The 27,400-nt window shown below is 38.7% G+C and overlaps 1 protein-coding gene across 7 annotated transcripts in view; it reads left to right on the top strand.

Moving 5' to 3' along the window:
* PCCA (propionyl-CoA carboxylase alpha subunit) overlaps positions 1–27,400 on the top strand; it is a 270,716-nt gene that overhangs the window by 28,199 nt on the left and 215,117 nt on the right. For all 7 annotated transcript variants that reach the window (XM_040706028.2, XM_416970.8, XM_046913872.1 and 4 more), the window contains 2 exons: positions 13,202–13,315; positions 14,810–14,863. In XM_040706028.2, coding sequence (XP_040561962.1) covers positions 13,202–13,315; positions 14,810–14,863 — 168 coding nt within the window. The remainder of the gene's footprint in view (positions 1–13,201; positions 13,316–14,809; positions 14,864–27,400) is intronic.

Here is a 27,400-nt window from a genome sequence, read left to right as displayed (position 1 = left end):
AAGCACGTCCTTTTCTGCCATCATATATACATATATTCATATATTTTACTATATGACATTTACTGCGTTGAAGCAAAGAGCCAACAAAATTCATGAAAATCCCAGAGCTGCATCTTACTCAGGTGGCCTGCTGTTTGAAATACGACTCCTGGTGTGTACTGTACTCTTAGCCCTAGGATTCAATAATGAGATTGAGTGGTATCTTGTGTGAGCACTTCTGGATGATTGACGTTGAGGTGATGTGAATCATCATTTATCAGGATATTATCATGCCTACCCTTGATAATTTCTCCCTGCTGTCTGGGGAGGTGGTGAAGACAGATAGGACTTTGTGATGTCAAAGTAATTAGTGTGTGTTGGTTTCCAGCTGAACAAACTGGAAGCTAATGATCAGGTAAATGAAGATGAAATGCATTAGTGTAAGAATGAAGGTGCAAGGACCTTGGGGAAGAGCTTATCAAAATTTCATGGGGGCTATTTGAATATTTGACAATTTATTTGTGCAGTTGCAAGCAATATTTAAAACTACTGAAGGATACTTCTGCAACAGTCTATTTACGTGTCCTTTGCTGATATCTCTTCTAGTGAGAGGGTCAGCTCTAGTGTTGAGGACATCAGACTCTCCTGATCTAAAGACCAGGATCTCCTTGTGACTTGCATAAAGTCTAGATAGTGAATTTCTAGGTGATAATGGCAATGATGTTAAGATTGGGAAGGTTGGGTTTTTCTATGATGTTCTCTTTCCATTTATTTAAATAGGGAAAATAGCCATAATGAGGTTTTCATATTGTTGATCCATGATCAACTCTTTCATATTCTGAAAGTATTTTGGAATTGCTTGTACGTACATCCGTATCTCAGGATGTGGACTTTGTAATGGAAATGGTGATGCTGCAGCAGGTTCCTGATGCTGTTTCTTGATGCAAGGCTTGAAAACACTGTGGATCATTACTGAAATGTTTTGAATTTTTAAAAAGAAAACAAGCCTTATGTGTAGGTGTGTACAGCTGCAGTGATACTTCAAGTGGTGCTTTATGCACACGATGAGGAGAGTGTAATTGTTTCCCTAAACCAAGCATAACCAGCAGCAAGGTCTCTGTATTAGTTAGCTTTATCACGTTATTACTTACTGCAGATTTTAATTAAATGATTGAAAAACTATCTGTTTCACACCCTTGTTTTTCAAGGATTAAAACGCTAATTTGCGTACTGATACTTATCAATACTCTTGTAGTTGCCAATATGCCAATCTTCCAGATACTTCTAAGAATACCATACCTGTGGCAGTGGGCAAAGCTTTGTCATTAAAGCCTCTTTAACTGCTCTTTAGGCTAGCTTTACATACACAGTTTTCTTCTCTTCGTTTCACTTTAAGTTCTTTTTCTGCCTCTTATTTGGTGAAAGTGAGTGGGCTAGAATCCCTGGCAGGAATTTGTCTGTATTAATATGGCTCATCAGAGACATTATATTTAATTGGAGAGCCTGCGGTATAGTTGCAGGAGACCGAAGGGAATTATTTAGCATTAGCATGGCTCGTCTGGGAGTTGTGCGCTAATCAAGGAGCTTGTGTGTTAACTGTAGGGATGATGGGAGTTATGACGATTATGACATGTGAGCACGTCTGTATGAGAACTGGACAGGCAATGAGTTAATCAAGAAATACATTAAATGGCTCCCATGCTGCTTCATTATTACTCTGCAGAGTGTCTGTCAGATTGCGTACTTTAATGGGGGAAAGAATAAAATCCAACAAATAAATGTTTGCGCCGGTAAAGTAAATACCATTTTTTAACTACGAAAAAATCACCTTTTCCTCATATTTTTGAAGTTGATGTTTTGAGGTGTTATGTTGAAAAGAATTAAGTGAATACTTAGCCTGAAAAATGCATTGAAATGCCTCTCCGTTCTGTTCTTTTTGTATGTTCTGAAGCATGTGCTTTCAGAATTATTTCATCCTTCAGACATTAAAAACATCTGGTTAGATGTTTTAGAAACTTTTACGTAATTAAAAACAAATTTTACACTTGGATCTGTAAATGTTAGCAATTAGCTTTAAAAACATATAAATACTAATTGTTTTCTCCCATCAGGATGATTCAGGCCTCACCAAGAAAAAACAAAATGGAAACTAACCCTAAACTGTAGTGCATGTTTGCATTCCAGGTAAACTCAACATAGTTAGAGGCATCCATTTCATATCTGTCATGAAATAATTGGTTATGCTGGAAAGAAAATCCATTTTTAGTGGGGTTGAAACTGATCGACTCGGTTAACAAAAAAAGTTGCATAAACCTGCTAACCAACTGGATTGCATCTGTAGGCAAACTCATCCCAGAGCTGCTGGCCAGGTGAGCATCTGCACTTTTCCTGCTATTGTCAGCACTGTCAGATTTAATAAAACTTCCTAACAAACTGTGACCTTCATGTATTAACTTAATTAAAGCAGTATCACGGCTAGTACCCAAAGCGTTAACCTGTGGGAGGTGGTTATTGAAATCCATTATCTGTGGAGTCAGTATTAGTGGTCAGCAGCATCAGAAGTAAAACTGCAAGTCAGGCCCTCCCTTGGGTGCTGTGAGCTCAGCGGGTTAAACTGTCAAAGCTTCTTAAAGGACTGATAGTTAAACCCCCTGGAGTTAGAGGTAAACCAATCATTTGCTGTCAGCAGGAAATATGACTTTATTTAGCAGGTTGGGGGGAGAAAAACTGCTAACAGGAAAGAGGATTTAGGCAGAAGCGTCATGTGAGTGCGTGCCGTTGTGCTATGTAGATTCCATGCAACTTGGATTGATTTTCTCAATTCCAGGCTTTTTGACAACAGGAATTCATTTATATAGAAACTTACTCCAGTGTTGTATAAAACTATACACATGCTTGAGCATTTCTATTAGATTTACAAATAATTATATTCGAAGTGAGGAATGCTTTGTGTAGGTGTTGTCTGCGTTTAACTCAATCTCTTTTTTTTAACCACACTAAGCATACTTAACATTAACCAACTGTATTATGTAGAATAACATTTATTAAGCTATTCTGTAAAATAATTATATAGGACTATTATATAGAAGAATGTGTTAATTATATGCATATGGGCTGCAAGTATGTGGTTCTGTAATTGAATTAGCCTAATAGTGATACTTCCCATATTTTCTAGTTTTTCTGTTTTCAAAAGTGAGGGTTGACAACATTTTACTTCCTACTACTTAAATCCTTGCCTGAAAAAGAAAATGCTGGAAGTGACAGCGTGTTGTAGAAGAGTGTGAAGTAGATGTAGGAGAAGGTTTGCTTTTTGCTGCAGTTCTGCTTGCTGGACAGGAGCAATGCGTAAACTGTTGGTGTGGGGTTAGCATTATAGTGGCTCGTGAATAATGCTCTCTTACATATCGAGACCTATTTAAACAGTCTAAAACCAGTTTTCTGTAATGAGGAATGTGCTGAAATAACATCATAGAATTATTGGGATACAGTAGAGGCTAATGCTCTGTCCTTGAATTACCTTCAAATGGCGAGGCATGCATCAGAAGAAATCATCTGGGGAAAAAATGGAAATGTCAGGGAAACTTAAATATGAATTAAGTTTTGCTCAGAGTTGGGCTAAAACGAAGACTTTACAGTTCAAGATGTAGCTATTGTGGAACTCTGAGGGATGGAAGCTAATTTTTGCTGTAAGAGAAATCCTTGGAAAAGCTCCTGTCAGGTGGTCCATGTCAAACCACATGAAGTCTGGCATCAGCACTTGTGGTTTGCCCAACTCTGACATAAGTTGTGTGAAAATTCTATTTGGACTATACAAGTTTTGCCTATTCCTGTCCTTGCATTTGGTTGTGCATGGTCTTTATGACTTTGATAAGCCAACGAGTTGTCTATAGATGCAGCGTGAATGCAATGCTTATTTATGTGTACTGCTATCCACTTCCTTACTGACTTCTTGATATATGGGTACTACGTTCAGCATTGTAGAATATAAACATAGGATGGAATGGAGGTTAGTACAGTCACCTAATGAACAGTGGTAGATGTTATGTTGTAAGATTAAATGGGAAAATAACTACTTTTACTCCATTTCAGAATTTTCCATTCAGCAAAAAATACTTTTATGCTGCATCTAGCAGTTAACTCTGGAACTTCTCGTGCTGTAACTTAATTCTGCTGACTTGTTTTTTTTTTTTGTTTTGTTTTTGTTTGTCTTTGGAGGTTTTGAGCTCTGCTTGCGTCTGTTTTGATCCTCCCTGACAAAATGTTTGTCCTGTGTAATACTTTGTGTACTTGACTTCGGGGTCTTCTCTGATCACTCTTTCATATTCCTATGCAAAATTTGCTTAAGCATTCCTTGAATACAGGGTTGCAAACACTGACAGGCTTTGTTGATAGGCCTTTTAACTTAAGTGAAGGCTATGAGTTTGTGGTGGGTGATGGTTTTATAACAAAGTGCTCTGTGTTCTCTTGCTGTGTCTGTTATAACAGGCTCGTGTGTCTGTCAAACAGTTCACATGGATTACACTTATGGAATTGGCAAAGATGATAGCTTGCTAAAGTACTTTTTTTTAAAGGTAGGTCTATTCTGAAAAGTTACTTAAGCAGATTTCATGGAATTTATGGCTTACTGTTTTCTGTAAGTTTGTAGGGAAAGCACGCTTCATGATTTTTCTCAGTTACTCAGCTTTTATAGTATTCATCTTGACACCTGTGTTTTGGATTCTCAAAGCTGCCTTGTGTTCTTTCAGAATAAGATTTCTGAGAGTGGGAAACTTTGGACAGGTTTTGCATTGAGTAGTTTCTTCCAAGTGGTCCCAGAGTGTAAGGAGTAATTTTAACAGTGTCAGAAAAGTAACGTTTTTCTCTAATTCTATTGAAGAAGTAACGAAACTTAATTTTTAAGAAATAATTATTAATATACACACCAGTGGATTTTGTTAAAAATAAAAAATGCTCTACTTCTGCTCTATTGTTCTTATTGTAGATGTGGAAGTAAACATTGCGTAGATATGAGGAAAATGTGTTGTATTTTAGAGAATCTTTATCGAAAGTTCCAAGATTCCAGAGGTACTCTACATTTGACTCCCAAGTAATGCATCAGAGATAAATAATTCATAAGAGCAGACACTTTAGGTCTGGTTTTATATTATGTCTGAATTTCTCTGCACCCAAAGTATTACTGAAAGGACCGACTGTGCTCTCCTGTCCCCTTTGATTCTTTCATTGCATTGGATCCAAGGACCATGTAGCTGCAAGATGGTTTAACTTGCTGATCTGACAAAAGGTTCATTTCCCTTCCACTTAGAGTATTTCTCTACTGGATCTGCTCAGGTATTTGATCTATTGGCAGCATTGTAATTGCTAGAGCTGAATATGAAGGTGAGCTAGGGATGGGATCATACTTTGAGTGGTAACTTACATTTGCATAAAGTGAGACTTTCCGTGAGAATTCATTCATATCTCATATGCTTCATCTTAAGCCAGAATTTAGTCCACACTGTGAAGGGCTTTATTTACTACAGGGTCTGTGTTTTGCATTTCTGATTATTTAATACTCCAAATAGTGTTCCAGAGTGCGTTGCCTTGAGCGGCACTAACGTCTGTACTTTACTGTCATGTTTCTTTTAATAGCTGTTGGGTAGTTGAAACACCAGGTAGCTGTGAATTTCATCTTGCTGTTTTTATTAGCTGTTATATCAACTCTAGGACTGGTTTCAGGGATTCCTCACTTGATTACCATCTCTAGATTCTGGAAGCAACTTCTGCAGTCCGTCTTTGCAGGTTGGCAAATTTGGACATTGGATGTTGGGGCCTCATCTGAATGGCTGTGTTCTGTGTTCTTGTCTCTGAAAGACAACTCTAAGCTGAAAATCCCAGATAGAATTGTGCTGCTAAAACATACTATGTGTTGTTTGGTATGATTCAACTTAAGTTACTTTTTCTAAATCCTGTATATCTGCTTGATGTTGACTAAAACATGTAAAGCATAATCCAACTGCTTCATTTTGCTAGATTTCAATAGCAAATAAATTACTATTACAGGGTATAAAAACAAGAGTTGTAGTCTACCACGGTGGGTTTCTAAAGCTTTAAGCATATCTTCTTCAACAGGAAAAGCTTCTTGAAGAGAAGTGTTTGTGCTTGTTGGTTATTTGCAGGTAGACTTGGTAGGCAGAAGAAGGCTTGCTTAAAGAACAGTTTTGAATAGAGGTCTGTAGAGATGAGCTTTCCTAGAGAAGTTCCAGAAGAACATGCTATAGAGAGAAACATCCCATCTTCAATTTTCAATGCTTGGCAAAAAGATGTCTTGTTTTAATCAACCTAAGTACATTCAGCTGCTTGGATTTGGCTAAACTTCAGTTCTGTAGTCTTAAGATTTATATGAGGCACACTGAGTTACTAGTTCCTAGTCTTTACTCCTTGAAACTCAAATAACCATTTGCAATAAAATTCTTATGAAGAAGCCTTCTTTCCCGTCGGTTTTCTAGAAGCATGCTTTACTGGGAAATTATCTATCACAAAATGAGTGTAGGAAAAGACTTCGGAGCCAAAGCCAGTCTGGAAAATTATCTCATCTTGATTTCTGTCTGTAATATCCTTAGGATGTAAGGCATTTCATTTCCTTGCTAGCCCCAACAGTGAGAACTCAGCTTCAAAGCATCTATTGTGTGATAGCCTTTGTGTGGTCTGTTTTTTACAGCCCTGGTCATCGGGCTTCTAGATGCAATGAGGAACCTGTTCCTTGTGATAGCATCTCTGTGAGGAGAAGCGTGTGCATATGGACAATAAAGTTCCAGAGCTCAGTTCACGGAAGAGAGAATTTCAAGATTGTTTTTTCTTCTTCTAAGGTTATAAATCACATTTATGAGTGAGACTGAACAAATGGGAATCTTTTTGTCTTTAAATGTGTACTCTCAGTCTTAATTAAGAATTAAGTATTCCTTGCCTCATTGGTGTCTCTTCTTTTGAGGACAGTTGAGTTCAACTTAGGCCACTGCAGTGTCACATAGCTGTGGTTGTGGACCATCAGTTTAAAAAAAAAACAACCAAACAACAAAACCCCCAAACCAACAGACAGGCTTGCAGGACAATCTACTCATGCTGGCCGTGGGCTGTTTTTCACATAATTGTGTGTATAGATTTTTTGAAATGCTGAGTTAAAATAAATATGGAAAATAGGTGGCATTTATGTGATTTATGGCTTTCACAGTTCTGCTTTTCATGCGGTTAGAAATGTTTTCATTACTTCATTTTAGGGTTAAATGCCATAATTGTGTGGCAGTATTTCTTTGCAATAGCACTTCAAGGACTGTGAGTACCACACACTTGCTATGTGCACAGATTTGTTGTATTCTTGACATTTGTTTTAGTGTGAAGCTGTTAAAGACAGGTCTAAAAGTTGTGTATTTCTGACGAAGCAGTGAATTGGAACCTTTCTCTGCTTCTTTTTGATTTTTAAGTTAACTGTTCAGTGCAACAAGGTTTTTGTTTGTTTTCTCTCCCTTTTGGCATTTGAATTGGCAAGATTTGAGGTTATTGCTTTCATTTCATTTCATTTTTTGCTACCTTTACGAAGGACTTACTCATTAGCCTATCTTGTGGGTCGAGCTAATTGTGGCTTGTCTTGCTGAGTGGTGTTATACAGTTTGGGTCAATCAAGTGAATCCACTTATGCCAACGGTAGTTGTTGCAATGTGTAATATCAATCTGAGCTACAAAAGGCTGTGTTTCATTAGATTTATTTGCCTAAACAATGCTTGAGATTTTTATCTAATGTACCAAACACCTATTCTTTTTTTCTTTAGTTGCTTCTTAGATTTGATTAGCATTGTATATATGTGTGTATAACAGTAGTCTATGAATTGTGGAGCAGTACAGAAGAATTGGGGAAAATGCATCTTGTAACTTAATAAAACTGTCTCTGCTGTATGAATTATCAACTTGTATTGAGGCCTGGGATTGCATAGGGTGACCTATCCTGAAAACCTGGGATATCATGAAGTCCCAGACATTCTTCTTCCTTAGCGATGAAGGGGGGAGAGTGTGTATGTGTCTGTGTGTATGTGTTAATTAGGCATTTACACTGAAGTAAATGGCATCTGTCACACGGTAAATATCAGAAACTGCTGAAGTGTATAAAATCATCTGTGAAAACTGTGCAGGCGGTATCAAGCACTTTGTTAGGAAACACATGTAGATATCTTTGTTCCTCTGCTGGCTCATGTGAAAATCAGCTTTGTTTCTTGCAATTAATAGATGAGAATCATTGTAAAGCAAACTGGGGGGGGATGGGTACGAAGAACTTTATTCGTGAATCAGATCCTTAAGAAAGTAACAAACTCTGGAGTTCCTGAATAATTATCATGCTAAGAATCTGCAAATTTTCCTAGTATCTTTCATTTTTTTTTTCAATGCTTTGCCTTAGCATTGTGTTGTTCATGCGTACATACTCTTGTTTCTGTTTCCATACAAAATACCTTTTTTTTTATTGTAAATACTGACAGCATGTGTACTTGCATGCAGTACAGGTTTTAGCTAACAATCTGAAGCAACTGGATGACTTTTGGCAGCGGTTACCTTAATTGTACTGCAATAAACAGTGTCTCGAGGATTGCTATGTGTATTTTAGCTACTAAACTATCTTCTAAATATCTTCTAAATCTATCTTCTCTTTCTAAATGATTATTTGAGATAAAGATTTCATGAGAAGGGTGCTTCACTAGTTTTCAGAGTAAGTCTGGGCAAAAGAATTTGCTACTGTCAAATGAATACATGTGCCAGTATGAATAAAGGTGTGCTAATGTAGTTTTGGTAATTTGCACTGAACTAGGGCTAGTGAGTAACCAGTCCTTCTGAGTTGAGTTATCTCCTTGCAAGGTATTGGTACTTTGGTGTTTATATCCAATGTTTTGGGTTCTGAAGTATGATATGATACCAAAACCGATGCACTATTTCTGGTTTATCAATCCTGCTGTTATACTGAAACAGAATATCCAAAGCCTACCACTGGCTACCATTGTCACTTCATTGTAATTGCCACCCTGAGAGCTTCTGCTGCCTGGAACAGTGCTTGAAACCAGTCCTGGATTAAAATGACTGGATAATCACCCCGACAAACTATTTTGGTACCATTTCCTAGGGACACAAAGAAACATGGTAGAATTAGTAGTTTAGTGCCTTACCTGAACTCACTCGGGAAATAAGTTGCCATTTTGGTACAGTTTGTTGAAGAGAATTGTTGAACTTGAGCTAGTTCTTGTTTCTCTGTGTGGTCATGAACTGTGCACTAAAATCACTGCTGCATTTCAAACTGTGGCCAGTTGTTGTATTTTCAGTCATACTGACTGAAAAAAAACCAACAATCTTTGTTTAAAAGTAATTGTGCTACTAAAGAGTATTCTTTCCAATGAGTACTCTTGGGTTCCTTGTTAAATCAAGACTATTGAGGCATAGAATCATAGAATCGCTAAGGTTGGAAAAGACCCACAGGATCATCCAGTCCAACCATTCACCCGTCACCAATAGTTCTCACTAAACCATGTCCCTCAACACAATGTCCAAATGTTCCTTGAACACCTCCAGGGTCAGTGACTCCACCACCTCTCTGGGCAGCCCATTCCAGTGCCTGAGCACCCTTTCAGAGAAGTCATATTTCCTAATATCCAGCCTGAACCTTCTGTGCTTGAAGCCATTCCCTCTAGTCCTATTTGTCGTAGGACTATTTGTCATAGAAGAAGAGCTGAGAAGGCTTCAGTGGGGGGGCTCGGTGTTAATTACAGGATAGGGTTTAGATTCCTAAAGGTGTAACAAGTGGTGAGTCAGTAGGTTCTGGTAAACTTCTTGTCTTGTTTGTGTCATTATTACAATGTAATTAGTCCTTACTAAATATATTTCCAATCTAAAACCTCTACAGAAATTAAACTGCTCTCTATGTGACTAAGGCATGCCTTTAGTTCTTTGTGTTGTGTAGTATATCTACAAGTGTAGATGGTAGTAGACCATCCCTCTTGAGAAATAAAAAGAATGATCTGCCTGTATGATTAAAGCTACTTGTAAAGCAATGAAAACATTTAGCTTTCTGTACACCGAATCCTGATTAAAAATCCCTCTGTGAATCTCTTAGAGGTGCAAACAAAATGATATACAAAGTTGTGTAGTAGTGCCTCAGGTCCTTGTGGTTGTTTGAAACATATCTTTTGAGGCACAGGTAGCCCAATATAATGAAAATTTACAGTATAAACCGTTTAGTACTTCTAGGTTTGTGTGCTTTTCCAGCCTTTGTTGGTATCCATTCATGCTTGAGATTGCATGGTCAGTTCTAATATTTATGAAGGAATTGTGCTTCTTCAGAAACCTCCTGGAACTTGCTTCTCTGTCTTTGCTGATGTTATTTTTCTGAACTAAAACAGAAAAGGGAAATATTCTTCTGAAATGTTAGCTGTCATAAGCTAGGGACAAGTTCTGAATACATAGGATTGTGTGACTTTAAGTCAAGTATTTAATCCTTGTTTGAAAATAAATGCGTTTCAAACTTGTAATGCTTGGAGAAGGGGAGCTAATGGATTCTTTGGGCTGCCTAAAAGTATTGCGTTGTTCTAACTTAATGTGTGCCATAATTCTTCTTTGTGCAGAAAATGGCAGGCAGAAAACTGAAGGATTCAGCTGTCATTTAGATTCAAAAGATGGCTTTTGTAATGTTTACCTGTAATTACGGTTGGTTAGTATGATTACATTTCTATATACTTTGCTGTAAATTCTGTAGTGTGTTTGTAGTACTTGTCATGAGCTATAGTCCATTCTAAAAGGAATGAAATATACATTTAAAGGTGGAAATCTTTGTAAGGAGGTGACATCCACTATGAAATGAATCTTGCTTTCCAGATTATATGTGGTTTACTTGTATTTACAACAAGTCAACAGTGAAGTTCCATAGAGCAACTGCCTTTGGAACCTGAAAATCTGGAGGTTTTGAACTAATGGGGAGAAACTAAGACTTCTTTCTTGCCACAGTGAACTTTGCTTCATGCTGAGGCAATGCATCGGATGAAGTGGTTGTAGTATGGCTTCAGTTTTGTTATGTTGGTGGTTATTAGGGTGCCTGCAAGGATAATTCAACAGTGAACTAAGAGCTTGTGGTAATGTAGACGAGGAGAAATAGATTTACCTGATGGAAGAGGAGCATGGGGAGAAGAAGTAGCAGAACACTTGAAGAGGGGAAGAAAATGGTGGAGGGAAAGCACACAACTGTTCTGAGGAAATCTTATGAATCAGTGGTTTTACAATATCTTCTATGACTACTTCTGGTGCTAGTTGGACTGTTGGGGGGTGCGGGGAGCCTCTTCTCTAGGTGCTTAAAAATAGCTAACTGTCATAGTTTAGTCCCTTATATAAGGAAACGTTTGGTCCTGTAAAACACTCATGGTTAAGTATGCTTGTGTAAAACAAATTGAATAACTAAAAAACTGGAATCAATCAAATAAAGGTATCCAAGGGCCATGCTGTTTCTCGTACTTAATACTCCAGGAAGGGTAGGAGACAGGGTTAATTCTGCTATCATTTAATCAAATGCTAAATTATCAACTTAATTTCTCAAGGTGTTTTATTATAGAGCATTAAAATCCTGCTGCACGATTATCTGTGCTAGTGGTTAGGGTTTTTTGGTTTTGCTTTGTTTATAATGTGAAGCGAATGCTGTAGTAATAAAATAAAACCTCTTCAAAGAATCTACAATAACTAAAATGTGAAATATGTGGAGATTCCAGGTGGTTTTGTGCTCTGAGAGCTGCTGAATTGGCTGTGTATTTCTGTATCTATTTAAGGGCTACTCCCAGAAGAGTGCTAAAAATTTGGTGGCAAGTTAATATTTCGTTCTGGTGTTGGGATAAACTTTTTGCAAAGTATAGAGAAACTCAATATGAAGAATAAGGCTGGATGTTCGCAAGTGACTTAATAGATGTGATTTTTCTTATACGTTGCCTGAGTATTTATTTCTCATTGTGCTATTCAAAATTGCTTGACTAGTTTTTTTTTCTGGCTTTGACTTTTTTCTGGATGAACCAATATTGTGTAGGGACTACAGTACTTCCAGCCTTAATATGTTACACTGACAACCTCTGTGCTATTTGTGAATAAAATTGCTGTTTGTAAACAAAAAAATATGTTAAATGTCATATATGTTAATGTTCTCTTTATGAAAGAACATCACCTTCAATATACTCTCTTTAGCATGCTGAAGATGATACGCAGTATTCCTAAAATAAGTTTTAACATTGCTAAGCATTACAATGTCCAACTGTATAGTGACAAGTCTTCCTAACGTATAGCTATATAAATCTTATACAGGTTAAACAGTGGCACGTTTCATTTAAACACATACTGGACGAGAGCTTACAAAAGGAAAACAAAATGAGAAACTGATTTTTTGTGGGTCTGTGTATCTTAATTTATAAGGAAAGCTTAGGTAGAACATGTTGAAGAGCAATCTAAGTGTTGTAACGTTAATGCCCAAAGTGCGTGGAATGAGTTCTGATTTGTTCAAAACCAGCTATTTTGTTGTTTCTGGTAAACTGCTTATCACTTCTTTTTGTGTGGTTTAGATTTGACTATAAAAATGTTTGCCAAATGCATATAAATTAGGATACAATGGATCAGGAATCAAACATGAGCCTGCTTAAATAATTCTCAAGATTTTCTGGTTCACGTGTAGTGATATTGAACTCTTTAGTCATAGGCTTTAATTTGTGCATGGTGCTGACCTGATGCTGTGCAGGGACACTCGCTGCATCCCTTCATTCAATTCACTCTAATTATCCCCAACTTCCTGGGGAGCCTGCTTAGAACTGGTCATGAATGTTTGTTATTAAGTATTAAGATATTAGACTACACTGGTTACATGTAACAAAGTAGTTTTTAGTCTGAATTTACATATAGATGATCAGTATAGGAAGCTGAAATTAATTTGCCATGATTTGATTTAACCAAATTCAAAATAATACACTGGAATAAAACATCTTGACAATGCCACTTAAGGTGGGAGTTAAATGAGATTTAGTGTTATTGTATGAGTTCTTGCATGTCAGTATTGGTAATTTCGGTGTATATTTTAGAGTGGTTATAGTATGTAAATTATCTCTGAAACAATCAAATTTGTGTGCGTGTTTCAGGATGACGGTAATTATTTTTGCTGGGAGCATCTGTTAATGTGGAATATTCCCCCCCCCCTTAGGTTCACGTGAAAATGGCGGACGAAGCTGTCTGTGTTGGCCCAGCTCCCACCAGCAAAAGCTACCTCAACATGGATGCCATCATGGAAGTCATTAAGAAAACCAGGGCCCAAGCTGTGAGTCTGAATGAGTCTATCTGCTGCAGCTGTTTCATATATAGAATGCAGATAAGCCAGAGTTTGTATTTTTTTCTTTTAAGGTGTGTGTGTGGGGGGGGGGAGAGGGGGTAGTGATTGAATATGCGATTCCAGTTAGTTCATGTCACATGAGTTAAATGTGTCCGAAATCGCTACTGGAAATCAAAGGCTTTGTAGCATCTGGCAGCACTGGTCGCTGATCCTGCAGGTGGCTGCTGGATTCAGCTTTCACACCAGGGAGCAGCTTCAGTTCATTTCCAAATTTGCTGGGGGAAAAAAAAAATCCCAATTAGTTTTGAGCCCTAACCCTTTATATGCCATAATGGCTTTTGGAATGTTTTACAAAGTGCGTCCAAAGAAGGCTTTTGCTTAAACTTTGTTTGAAGCAGTTTTTGAATTACATACATGTCTTATTTGCAAGAAGGTACATTCTGTAATTACTTGTTTCAGAATGTTTACAGAATGCACATCGGCCCATATTTACTCGTGTAAGCTGTTCTGCTTTTCTCCCTCCAAATTGGCCCAAGATTCAAAGCTTAACAGGGATCGGTTGGAAAAACAAATGTGTAGTCATGTTCACAAATCTAATGTTCTTTGTAATGTCAACAAAACAAATGTATTATCCAGAGCTACTGTAAACAGCGTTTTTAAAGTAAAATTTGATGGCTGTGTGTGAGCAACACTGATTATTGTGGAGTGGTTTGGAGCAGCATTGTAATTTCCTTCAAGGTAGAAGTTTTGGTGTGATGCTTTCAGGGCCCCAAAACTTCCCTGTAAGGAAAGTGACTCGTGTGTCCTTCACTCCAAGTTTCTGAAAGTAGAATGCAGTTGCTTATTCTCTTTTAAAAGAGGGTAGTAGCTTATACTTTTTCTACTTTATCTGTTGGAGTATATTGGATCAAGAATCTTGTGAGCTGCAAAAAGCAAAACAGAAAACTTCACCACCACAGTACAAGGTGTGTACTGGGGTATGAGTAACAAATCGGGCATTTAAGGATGCATCACTTATGCTAATGATCCAGTAAATACTGTTCTCCAGCAAGGGTGGTTAGAGGTAGGGGGCTTATGGCTGTGGACCTTGGAACCACTGTTGTGATTAAAGCTAAACAAATATTTAGAATGAAGAGCACTTTGCTGTGTTATTGAGAAGAGTATGTATGAGCATCGATGTAGAAGCCTGCAGCGATGTGAGCGTGGCAAAAGGGAGTAAAAAAGAGGGAAGTCTCAAGTGAGTGACTTTAGTGTCTCTGCAAACAGCATGTTTCTCTGTAGTCAAGTAGGGAGCGTTTGCTTCAGAAAATGCATCTCAACCAGTGGGTTTGTACAGGACTCGGGACAGCTAAATCAGCCATTTCAACTAATTTAAATGCTTGGTGCTCAGTGTCACCTTACTGCTATCTAGAAGGTGGTGGTAAATTTGGTGTCTGGCTTCTGAGGTCAGTGAGCTTAAATTTCTTTGCTTTGTTTTTGAAGGTACACCCAGGATATGGATTTCTTTCGGAAAACAAAGAATTTGCCAGACGTTTGGTAAGTTATCTTTGTTTGCTTGGATGTGAAGGGTGCACTGGGTGGCATATATTCATTTCAAGGTAGTTGCAGAATCAAGGTACTCACTTAGGGTAGATTTAAATGATACACGACGTCAGGGTACTTTGTATGCCTTCTCTGCCTGTGGATTCCTTGCATTTTATGGGTGCAGTTGCAGCTGTGCATGTTTGTAAGAGCTGCTCCAAGGATATAGGAACTTCAGTGTTTTTGCATTTTTGTCTGTAATGTTTGTGCCTTCTCTGTAAAACTGAGTCACTGAAATGATCTTGGTTATAGGTATCCCTAAGTGATTGTTTTGGTGACTCCTAGCACAGCTGGTGAACAGCTGTATCAGCAGCCCTGAAAAGGTGCTGAACTGCACTTTCAGGATGGGGATAGAACGCTGTTTAAAAACTGGTTTCTGTGCTGGAAGTTGTGTTGTATAGAACTGCATCCTCCGAAAGGACTGAGGAGGTACTTCAAGAAGGTGCTGTTTTCCCTTCACTTTTGAATTTATAATTTTTTTTAATTTATTCATAATCTCCTTACTTCAGTGGGTTTTTTACATATCACAGAAACTGATATATGGTCCTCTTACTGATTTTTCCCCAAACCCACCCAATTTTTTTTATTTAAGAGGCAGTGAGAGAAATTGGTTACTGTTTTTAAGAGTAATTTCTACTTTTTGTAGCTCAGGGTAGAAACGCAGATAAGGAATTTGCTTCTGTAAACCTTCTGTGAGATCTCTTCTGTTCTTAGCATTTGTGAAGTAACTCTTGCTTCTGTGTTTTCCTTTACTATATCCCTTTCGGTTCAAGTTCTATTTGTAGTCCAGACTGTTCAAATTTAGTTGGTTCTTTGGTGTTAGATAATATCACCAGCTCACCAAGTGAGCTATTTGGGAATTAAATGTCTAATTTTTTTGCTTCTTTGTGGCCATGCTTCTTTGGAGCAAACAAACAAGAAAATAGTATAGAGTCTCTGTGTCCTTCTGGTTGCTGTGTGGTGGTAGTGCTCTGTTCAACTTGAAAGGAATTTAAAACACTTGGCATTTGTCAAGTTTTACCAAATCTAGGATAATCTCTTACATGTTATTTTCATATAGTTTAACGGTTTTTTTTCTCTGTACTATTTGATGTACCAGAGACTCTTTTTTAAGGGGACGATTCCTGGTTTAATTTATAACAGTGTTCCTACTGGGTTGCACCAGCATGGTAACTGGCTTTAGTTGGCAGTTCCTTGGGGGGGAGGGGAAGAAACAGAAGTGCTAGATCGTGCTATTATGTGGTATGTTTTTGCTGCCAAACTTTGGAATTTGATGGTTATTACTCCAAACTGGGCACACTTCCTGGTAATCTGGTTATTATTTAGTGATATAAATTACAATGTTGTTGATATGACAATCTGGAACGATTTTTTTTTGCAAGATGAAGTAGAAATGAAGGAAGAGCAAACATTCCTGTAGATCCCCTCCCCCTCCCTTCTCATCTTTTCCCTCAAATCCTTTAATACTGACCACGTTATTTCAGGAATTCACTAGAAACACTTTCAAATTTGGATTGCTACAGTCTCAAAGTAGCTTCTAAATACACTTCACAAACTTGATGTGTTCTGGTCCCTAAAAATAGAATGAAACAAGCAAGTTCTGCTTTGCTTTCTCAAGCACAGTGTTTTAAGTCTCGATTAAGTCATAACCATCCTTCATGTCAGTGACTCTAGAGTATCAAACCCCTAGTGACAACTGGGGAAATGATCTGTCTTTTTATCACTGAGGGCTACTTATATTTTTTTCAGACAACTTGATTAACATATTTAGGAGAAAAACTTGCCTGCTGTTTCTCTTCTTCATTAAAGCCTATAATAAATGTTACAGAACTGTTGTGAGCTTGGCAAGGATGTGTTTTTGTTCCGTTTTCTTTTTCCCTGTGCCTTGATTTGCATCCGTGCTATTTGTTCTTTTTTGCTGGAAGTACTGATGAACTTGTGAAACCTGTGTTTATTTCCTGGTGCATATCTGTACTTTTCAAACAAGGCTACCAAGATTTGGCAGTGGAGAAAAAGGCTAAATGTTTTAAACTCACCGTTCTGTCTGTAAGAGTGGTAATGAGCTCAAAGTGAAGCTTTGTCTTCAATTAACACACAGAGGGTCAGTTCATGTGTAATCCTACTGTGTGTGATTTGAACGAAAGCGTGTCTTTTTCTTCCTTACTGCACAAATGGTTCATGGAATAAGCACACAGCTTTAGATAGTCCTTGCAAGGGACTGGATTGGTACATTCAGAGTATTGAAAAACGCCATTGTTTGTTTTTCTTCTCTATACTCCATTTTGTTATTTTTAGAACGAGGAGGGAACACAAACATGTTGAGGATTTCAAGTAAATAATTCATTGGCTCCAAAACAAATGTTCTAAAAGGTCATTACGTGACTACCTGGCTCATTTGTCATAGTGATCCAACAAACAGAGTTGGTGCATCACCTTTTCAGATGTATCTATTCCGGTTGCTGTTATTAGACTACAGTAAGGGATTCACTGCATTTATATAAATGAAGTCAGCTAATGACTTTGTGAAAATGCAAGGTCAGTTTATTGAAAATGGCTATTTTAATACTAAGTCTTTAAAAAACTTTTTAAGATAAAGCAGATATTTGGATTACGTTGGTTATTATGTAGAAGAACCAAGTATGTTTCTGGGCAAGTGGATGTAGTGTCTTAGAATATTAATTTATGTTCTAATTTTAATTAAGAACTGTGAGCTATCCAACTCAGAACACTCGAGATGCTTTAGAAAAAGTGATCTATGTATTAAGGCTGTGAAGTCCAGTGTGCAAATTGTTACTTGTAGTTCATCCACGCAACCGTATCTGAATGTAAGCAGTATTTTTCCTCATGGAGTAACTGCATATTACTGAGCATTGACATAACCCTAAAGGTACAGTCAATCTGTTGCATACAGTAGCAGTTTTTATTTTTAATCTCTCTTTTGAGAGGACAGCTTGTTCCCTCACATTATAGAAGAATTTGCTAGTGACCTCTCTATTTGGGTTAGCTTGCTTCATGTTTCCCTTAATACAAAATTAATGCAGGCCTTTTCTGAGAAGTTCTAACACGGCTACTGTTTGCAGCAGGCCTTTGAAATTTGGCAAGGAGAGAGCCTCGAGACTAAAGATGAGCCTTTTAGCCTATTGTTGGATGACACAGTCATCTGAAATTGCCATTTTCCTTTCCTTTGAATGTACAGAGCAGCTGGGGAGTGCAGTGAGGGAGTGGGTGTACTGAGCCATCTCTTCACGTGCATGTTGAATACCTGGGGACTGGCCCACTGTCCCTGTGACTCTTTCCTCCCTTTCCTGCCTGGGTAAAGAAGGGAATGGGGGGAGCAGAGAACAAGTGACAAAAAACGAATGTGAGACTGGGTTAGCCCAGGCAGTCATGCAGTTTGTGCTCATCTCATGTTCTATCTGATGTTAGCATCAAGTAGGAGTCTACTTCTGTAGTGAAAATCACACATATTTCTGCTTCATGGCCATGGTTAGAAGCCTAAATCAAGATGCATGGCAACTCCATGTTGCAGTTGTTTATAATGGCATTGATTTTTCACCTTTTCAATTAAAGAAAAACAAAAATGAACTTCACTCCCCGCTGTCACAGAAGTCCCTTGGGAAGTCACAGGGTGGTGGTAGGAACAGGAAGAAAAATGAACTAAATGAACACTATTCCCTTGCAAAGTGTAGTATGAAAAAGTGCCAGTTTGCAGGATTTAAGTCAGTGTATATATATATTTTTACATGAAGTTAGAGTTCCTGCCTTCAAAAAATCCATTGTGATGTTTTTCCCCCAGAGCCTATGCAATTTGTGTATAAAATAACTTTGATTCTTAACTTCTATAGATCTATATTTATAACTTTATCTGTAGTATTCTTTTGAGTGCAGCCTTGACAATGCTGTCTGACATTTTCTTCAAGCAAAAAAATTGCAGACTCTATGTTCTGCCAACCCCCCCTCTGCACCAATGGCCATACATGTGGTGGGGCAGAAGTATTCAATTCTGGAATAAGATATGGATCTTCCTGGAATACCTAGTGAAACCTTTTTCTACAGGTCTTTTGTGTCCTTTTAGCAACTACTATTTGGCAGGACTAAGGGGAGAACAAAGCAGCCAGCACTAGTTTTCTTTACCTTTGAAGCTAGATTAACATTCTTGGTGGAATTAAAAAAAAAAATCAACGTTGTCTGAAATAAATTGGCAAACAATGCACATAGAAGTGGTTGACCACATGTTTGGAAATGGTTGTAGGCTTGAGATGAAAAAGGTAAAACAAAGAACGAAGTGTATCATCTTCTGTAAGGGGATGCATGTCTAACCTGTAAGGAACTTTGTTTAGGTGGATCCATAGCCTTATAGAGTTAACTGTGGGACTGCCACCTTTAAAAAAAAGTAAATTCGTAGTGACAGCAGCCCTTTAAATGCTTGTTTATGGCTTTATTATTTGCAAGTAAAATTGTGAAGTTACTTTATTATGTTCGATGTACATTATGGTTCTGGGAAGCATTAGGTGTGATTCATGTGCAGTTCCCACATAAATTGCCAAATAAGAAGTCAATGTAAGTAAGTGGTTAGCATTATTTGTGCTTTCTGATGGTGATGGTCAAAAAAAAAAAAACCCAGCAGATTCGGAAGCCTGATATGAAGAAATCTCACTTCAGAGGTTACATCTTTCGAGGAACAGAGTGGACTGAACTGTTGATGTGGATTACTTATTCTGTTCTTCAGTGCAGAGCATTTCCAAGCCAAAGCAGTCTGTGGTGGCTTAAGGTGCTCTAATGAAGTCTGCTGACCACAGGTGGTAAAAGTTAGGCAATGTTCTTGTCTCTTGTTCTCTTGCCGCTTCAACAGCAGGTAACCATGGTGCCACCAGAAAAGTTCTGCATCTGAGCCTGTGACGCCAGTGGAAGACTATGTTCTGTTGTGAAGCAGAATACTTCTGAATATTATTTGTTATTGCATTTAATCCCAATTAAATTTTGTATTTCTATAGAAATAATCTAATTGCCTACAGTATCAAATTCTGTGAAATTCTCAGAAGGGACAAATATTGCAGGTGTTAAATCACCTGCAGTGTTTGTCAGACGTTCCTAGTCCTCTGCTAGCTAGTGCAGGTGAGCCAGAAAAATCCCAGCACCCCAGGCTGACTGAGGCAGGCAGGGCCCTCTGTGTCCCTGTGTCCCAGCCCCTGCTCCAGCAGCACCACTCAGAGCAGGGTGCCCAGGCCCATGGCCAGGCAGCTTCTGGAGAGCTCCAGGGAGGAGACCCCACAGCCTCTGGGCAGCCTGTGCCAGTGCTCCATCACCTGCTCCTGGTGTTCAGAGGGAGCCTCCTGGGCTGCAGTTCACAGCCTTCTATGCTGACACTGGGTGCCACTGAAAGGGTCCTGTTCAGTTACCTGAACTCTACCTGCTTAGGAGCTTCCTAGTGTGAAAGTAGGAAGGCTCTCTTTTCTTTTGAGCCTTTTTGCCTAAAGTTCGCAGTCTTAGAGCTTCTTCTGTTGATATCCTGAATAGGAAACTTGTGCTGAAATGGCAGTCTTCATAGAATCATACAATGGCCTGGGTTGAAAAGGACCACAATGATCATCAAGTTTCAACCCCCCTGCTATGTGCAGGGTGGCCAACCACCAGACCAGGCTGCCCAGAGCCACATCCAGTCTGGCCTTGAATGCCTCCAAGGATGGGGCATCCACAGCCTTTGTGGCAACCTGTTCCAGTGTGTCACCAACCTCTATTTGAAAAACTTCCTCCTAAAATCTAACCTAAACCTCCCCTGTCTCAATTTAAAACCATTCCCCCTTGTCCTATCACTATCCACTTGTAAACAGCCGTTCCTCCTCCTGTTTATGCGCTCCCTTCAAGTACTGGAAGGTCACAATGAGGTCTCCCCGGAGCCTTCTCTTCTCCAAGCTAAACAAGCCCAGTTCCCTCAACCTTTCCTCATAGGAGAGGTGCTCCAGCCCTAGAGTAAGCATTTATTTTTAACTTGTGCTTTTTAAAGCCTTTTTCTTTTAAAAAGTTTAGTCTTAAACCTTCAAATTGTTTTATTCCTATTAAAACTTGTACATAAAGCATAAACACAAAGCCACTTTCAAACTGCCAGGTACTGCTAGTGCTACTCTTGGTCCAGGAACTATGATCCTGCATGACTTTTGAAATGATTTAGGGCTGTGCATATGATATTAGTGATTTTGCATATCTAGACTATAAGCCATTTAATATTTCACACGAGATGTATTTCAACAGCAGTACTTTCAACAGTGCACTTACTAAGGTGTGTGGCTCTATAGATGAATGGATTTGTAAATAAAAAATAAAAGAATAATTTCCTTGGCGTGCGGTATCATTGCAGTAGCTCTTATTCCCAGGCTTCTAAAACACTTCAGTCATCTTTCTTCAAATGCTTTGAAATCTGGTTATGAGAATAAAAGATGCTTGCCCTTTTTCCACTGTACGCAGCTGTATATGCCCATAGTATTTTTTCCTCATTGCAATAACAGAAGGCTTGCAAGCATAATGCTTTGTTGTTCTTTTTATGTAGGTAACATTGTTTCTTTTCAATTTCTGCATTTTTATTCTTCTGTTGATTTGCAGTGTTGCAGACAAGCTTGTCTGGTTATGACAAACTCTGTCCATTCTGTTGTAAGGTGATTTGTTAATTTGTCCTATTTTAGTACAATTGATGTGAGTTGATATGGCAACCTTGGTAGTGTGTTCCAGGTCTGCTCCTTCTGTTTCTAAATCAGTATTAGCTGTCCAATTGCTACCAGTGGAGTTGATGTGTCAAGTCCAATCTAACTCTTACCTGTTTTTTGAATAAGAATTCCCGTTGCCTTACCACTTCTGTGGTAAGGTAGATGAAGCATCAGTTTAGAATTCAATTAAAGCAGTGCTTTCTTATTACTAAACACTTCTGTTTTCTGCCTTTGTTTTAGGAGCTAATTAACACTGTAACAACGGATGATCTATGTTCAGTAGTCTTGCACAGCAAGATTGCATTGCCTCTTAACCCTGACACTGGGCACCACTGAAAAGTCTATCCTCTTCACAGTCCTCCCTGAGGTTTCTGAGGTATCCTCTCAGGCCCTCTCAACCACCAAACCTTTTGTTTTCCAGGAATAACAGTACCAGTTGTCTTTCATCAGATGAAAGATGCTCAAATAATATCTGTGAACATATACCTAAAGAGAAGCACTTTGATTGTAGCTTGCCTGGTCTGTTGATATTTGTCAATGAAAACCTGTAGCCAGTATGAAAACCATGATGACTCTCAGGAGGGAGTAATAATTTAACAAATAACTTCCATCCACATAATAGTGTTTAGTGGTTTAATTTATAAGTCTTTTAAATAGTTCTCTGGAACTTTAATAGTACTCACTACTATGAATGCTTTTGCCTTTTCATTAATTCTGTTTGAAGGATGGCTTACAAATAAGCTTAGTCTACTTGCACATCATGTTTTGTTCATTTCTGCTTCAGACTGAATGACAACAATCGGTAGCACTGATAACTGAGTACTGGGTTCACTGAACAATCCCAACTCGTCCTTCGGTGAGCTGGAATGACTGCATGTGCATATAACTTTGTAGGCCTATTCTGTAAAAATGATTGATTTGTATTAAACAAAACCACCTAGCTACCCCATTAAGGATCTTTGAGCTAATATGTGTAATTCCAGCTGAAGCAAATAAGGGAGTGTTTCCCAGCCCAAAATAGAGGCACATTCAAAGGGTTGATACTTCAGAAGTAGGATATAGGAAATAAGAGGGGAAAAGTAAGCATCTAAAGGCATTGACCTTTTAGCTTAGTTACAGCTAAGTTATCACACTATTTGACAGAAATCTTGAGAGTGATTTAGGTACCTAAATAGTTTTGAAAAACAATTTTGTGCTCCTTGTCCTTATAAAGACAAGTTTGAAACTTAGATGAAAAATAAAGCTATGATCAGTATGTACACATTTCTGAGCAGGCATTTTACGTGTTCGTCCATCTTGATTTTTACACTGGAACTGTGTAGGGCACATGCACCTGCTGAATAGCATCTCGCTGTTTAGAGATAAGAACTTTAATTGATGCTAAATTACGGCTTTCAGTACACACAGGGTTAAGTGGAAAGGTTGCAGTAGTATCTACTGAGCTTTTTGCTTTAATGCGCTCATTAGCAGTGGCAGGTCCAGGTTTTAGCACATGTCAGTAATTTACATTTCATTGCTGAGTGGGTGCCCTTGTTCAAGAGTTGTTTCTAAGCCTGATGAATATACTTGTATTGGGAATAAACTGAGTAGAAGAATTGAAAGCCAAATACCCTGCCAGGCTTTTCAATGGGTACTGGAGTTTCCAGTGGGTCACTGATTAGTAATGCATAGAGCAGGAGGAAAATACAAAGATAAGGTCTGGAAACGTTACTACAGGTAGGCTGTACCATCAAACCTTTCTCTGTAACTAGCTTTGCAGTTTTTCTTTAAAAACCTTTCTTCACAGGCCTTTTAATATGAGAATATGGTTCATTGGATAGACATCCCAGCGAGGTTACTAAATCATTCAGAGGTGGCATAGTAAAGTGATTGTTGCTCAGAGTGTCCTAGAAACAAATGAACTTAGAGGTAGTACAGTTTCCTGCTATCAGATTATGATGACAGAGATCTCTGTAAATATTTGCTCAAGCTCTTTTTTTCTTTCATGCTTTGTCAGATGCTGGCTTGGCTTGGAGATAAGTATGGCTAATAGCTATAATGACAAATGTATGTGTTGTGTTGCAGTAGCATTGTGGTTGGCTATTGAGATGCAAGACAAAGGTTGCTAGCTTTTGGGGAGGAAAATGGATGCTTTCACGTAGCAACAACTTAGTTTGGTAATAAAACCATGTAATTATCTAAATGCATTTTTGATAGGATGATATTCTTGCTATTTTCCAAGCCGCACAGACTGTTTACAGATCACTACGTGGAAACTTATACTGTGAAATTCTGTTTTCCTTTGTAGAGAGTCCTGTGTATGCTTTCTGTCCAAAAGGATAGGTATTGCTAAATTTACATATGTGTGTAGAGAACTGTGTATCTCTATTCCATATGGTGGTTAGAGATCACACTGACGTGTTCTTCAGAACTCCAGCGAAAGTGTGTTGGCACTTACTGCTTCCCACTCACTTTCTAAGGTATTGTGAATGCTGTTTATATTCAAGCTACTTACTATACAGTTTGGGGATGGGTAATGCATTAAACATTTAGAATGGGAAAAAGAAACCAGCAAAAGATATTCCAGAACAGTCTCGTGAATAAAACCTGCCAGTTCATTCTGTGAGAACTTGTGAACTCTTTTATTACCCTATCTGAACATTAGGTGAATATATTTAAATGAGAATGTTTGGAGAAAACAAAATTATTTGTATATGTTTTACACGCTAGAAATCGTAGGATCACAGAACGGTTTGGGTTGGCAGGGACATTTGTGATCACCTAGCTCCAACCCCCTGTTTATAGGCAGGGACACCTCCCACTAAACCAGGTTGCTCACAGCCCCATCCAGCCTGGCTGTGAGTGCTTCCAGGGAGGGAGCATCCGCAGCCTTGCTGGGCAACCTGTTCCAGCATCTTCCCACCCTCACAGTAAAGAATTTCTTCCTAATACCTTGTCTAAATCTACTCTCTTTCAGCTTAAAGCCATTTTCCCTACTCCTGTTGTTACATGCTCTCCTAAAAAGTCCCTGCTTAGCTTTGCTGTAGGCTCCCTTCAGGTACTGGAAGATCACTATCAGGTTCCCTGGAACCTTCTCTTTTCAGGCTAAAGAGCCCCAGCGCTCTCAGTCCCTCCTTGTAAGGGAGGTGTGCCAGCCCTCTGGCCATCTTTGTGGCCCTCTTCTGGACCTGCTCCAACAGCTCCATGTCCTTCTTGTGTTGGGAGCCCCAGACCTGGATGCAGTACTCCAGATGGGGTATAATGAAAACAGCGTAAAAGGGCAGAATTACCTCCCTGGACCTGCTGGTCATGCTTCTCTTGATGCAATCCATGGTATGGTTGGCCTTCTGGGTTGCAGGTGCTGCTTTGGTAAAATTTGGAATTCCCTTTGTTAATAGATGCTTCTTGTATAGTCTGGGAAGAGTGATGTCTTCACCACTCTATTAATAGACAAAGGGAATCTTACTTAAGTGATAACTCAGAACCTCAGTTGATCCAGTCAGTGTGACTAGCCAACGACTAATAGCTTATATACTTACAAGTGATTGCATATCTATAGTTATTGCTGGTATAATATTCTTTTCCCAACTTTAGTTACAAACACAAACTGTTTATGGAGTTGTAGACCTTTTCCAAATAAATTCCCCTCAAATCCTTTTCCATGTGGTTAAGACTTCTTCCGGTTCTCTACTCTAAGAAGGCTGGATATGTTCACAGCTCCCCATGGGAAAGACATCGAGATCAGCAGAAAAACAAGCAATGGTGTGCCTGAGTAGAGCATGCGTGAGGGAGGAGAACAAGTGCCTTACGCTTCAAACTTCGAACTGTTTCATTTTCTCTAGTGACAGTTGTCATAGAATATTTTCAGCCTCACATCTTAGTGTTGGACTTTTGATTCTGTGTGGCTTAAATGAGAAAGTGTTTGGAATGAAAGCACTCTTCACCCTATGTTGGTTAAAATTCTTCCTTGTAGGTTTATAGAGGGAAAGACTTCAGTACAGACTAAGCTCCCATTCTGCAATAGGTCCTTGCCTGACCTCACGCTTCCCAGTGTTTAGTTAAATGAATGGTGGGTACTCCTTGTGTTGTTGTGCTTACCTAAGTAAGGTTAAGGTGTATTCTGAGGCATTGCATACTGCGGATAGGTGTGTATATCTGTCTTGAAGTCAGGTGAACTGTTTGCTTTCTGGGAATGTGGCATTTTGGTGCTTTGACCCTTTTCTTGACTGATAAAGAATTGTAGCTTGGGTCTAGCTATGTGTTTTCTGGTTGGAGTGTTTTATAGATATGAATGCTATGGTGATATGCTGCTGCACCAAATGTAGCTTTGGTTGAATTAATGATTATTTGATCTTTGGAACAGGATCTGACCTTGGATAAAATATCAGAGATGGTCTTACTAGTTATTTACGTGTCTGTTGTGATTTTTTTTTTGGTAATGATAAGGAAGTGGGAAGGAAGAGTTTGATTTTAATGTAAATCTTTAATTATTTCTGGGCTGAGAGGCAGACTCATTCAAATTGGTGCAGTCTATATCTATGCCTGTCTTTAAGGAGGATCAAAACACAATTCTCAGGTATCTCAGTGAGTATTTTTGTTCCTCTTGAAGAAAGAACGTGCTGCTTTAAGCTGATGTAGAACTGAAGTGGTTGAACTTTGCAGAATGGCTGCTGTTATTCATGTTTTAATCATCTAAATACATTTAGCAGCAACTTTAACATCTTTTGGGCAGATTACTATCTTTCTATGCAAAGGGTTACCCAAATACTGTGTGAGCTCTTGCACATAGAAAAGCTGAAAGTATACTTATGTATGAGGGCAACTCCATGATGTCAGAGGTGAATACTGGTGGTATGGCAGTGGAGGCTGAACTTTCCCAACAATAGAATGAGAGTTAGTGACTTTAAGTTGCCAGAGGAGATTCAAATTGATAGTAAGAAAAGTTTCTTCTCAGACAGTGTAGTGAGGCATTGGAACAGGCTATCCAAGGAGCTGGTGAAGTCACCATCCCTAGAGGTGTTCAAGAAGTGTGAAGTTGTGGTACTGAGGGACATGGCTATTGGGCAGCGTGGTGATGGGTTGATGGTTGATCTTGATGATCTTAGTGATCTTTTCCAACCTTTATGATTCTGTGAATACTCCGTTAAATTTTGTTGCTGTTCAGGCCATGGCAGCAGAGGGGCAGTCTGACAAAATGACATTTGACATGGATATGTGTATGAAGTAAAGGTGCACTTTGAATTCCTCCATGCGGGGAAAAAAAATTGCATTCATTGACATTCATCAATGCTTGTTGAGTGTTTATGGAGACCAAACAGTGTATGCTGGCAAAGTGTGGTGGTGGGTAATGAATTTCAGCAGTGGTGACAGTGGGTCACCTCTGCTTTTGCAGTTTTTTTTTGAGTGCAGCCTGTAGGCTGTTGTTCATTGCTGGTGCAAATGCATAGCTAATGGTAGTGGCTGTGTTGAAAAATATTGTTTTGTAGCTAAGAGCTTGCTCTATGAAATAGTGTTATTGTGCTCTTTGTATCTGTTATAGTTCCCATGGAAATAAATAGGAAGCATTACTTTCAGAGTGGCCTACATACACATAGAACGTGTGTAGGTTGTTTTGTTTTGTTTTAGTTTTGTTTTTTTTTTTTGCATGCCAGAGCTGCTTAGGAACCCAATGCATAAATTTGCTTTTCAAAGGCAGATGAGAAGAGTGGTGCTTTACTTATCCAACCCGGAGGTGTTCAGCTGAACTCAGAAGCTTGGAAAAGAATAAGTTCTGCCTGAATTTTTGGGCAAGAGTTCTTGATTCGAGTCCTCCAGC

The sequence above is a fragment of the Gallus gallus genome, chromosome 1 (genome assembly GCF_016699485.2).
Source record: "Gallus gallus isolate bGalGal1 chromosome 1, bGalGal1.mat.broiler.GRCg7b, whole genome shotgun sequence".
Taxonomy (NCBI): Eukaryota; Metazoa; Chordata; class Aves; order Galliformes; family Phasianidae; genus Gallus; species Gallus gallus.
The sequence above is the reverse complement of the archived record's forward strand: the minus strand, read 5'-3'. Positions and strand labels throughout refer to the sequence as shown.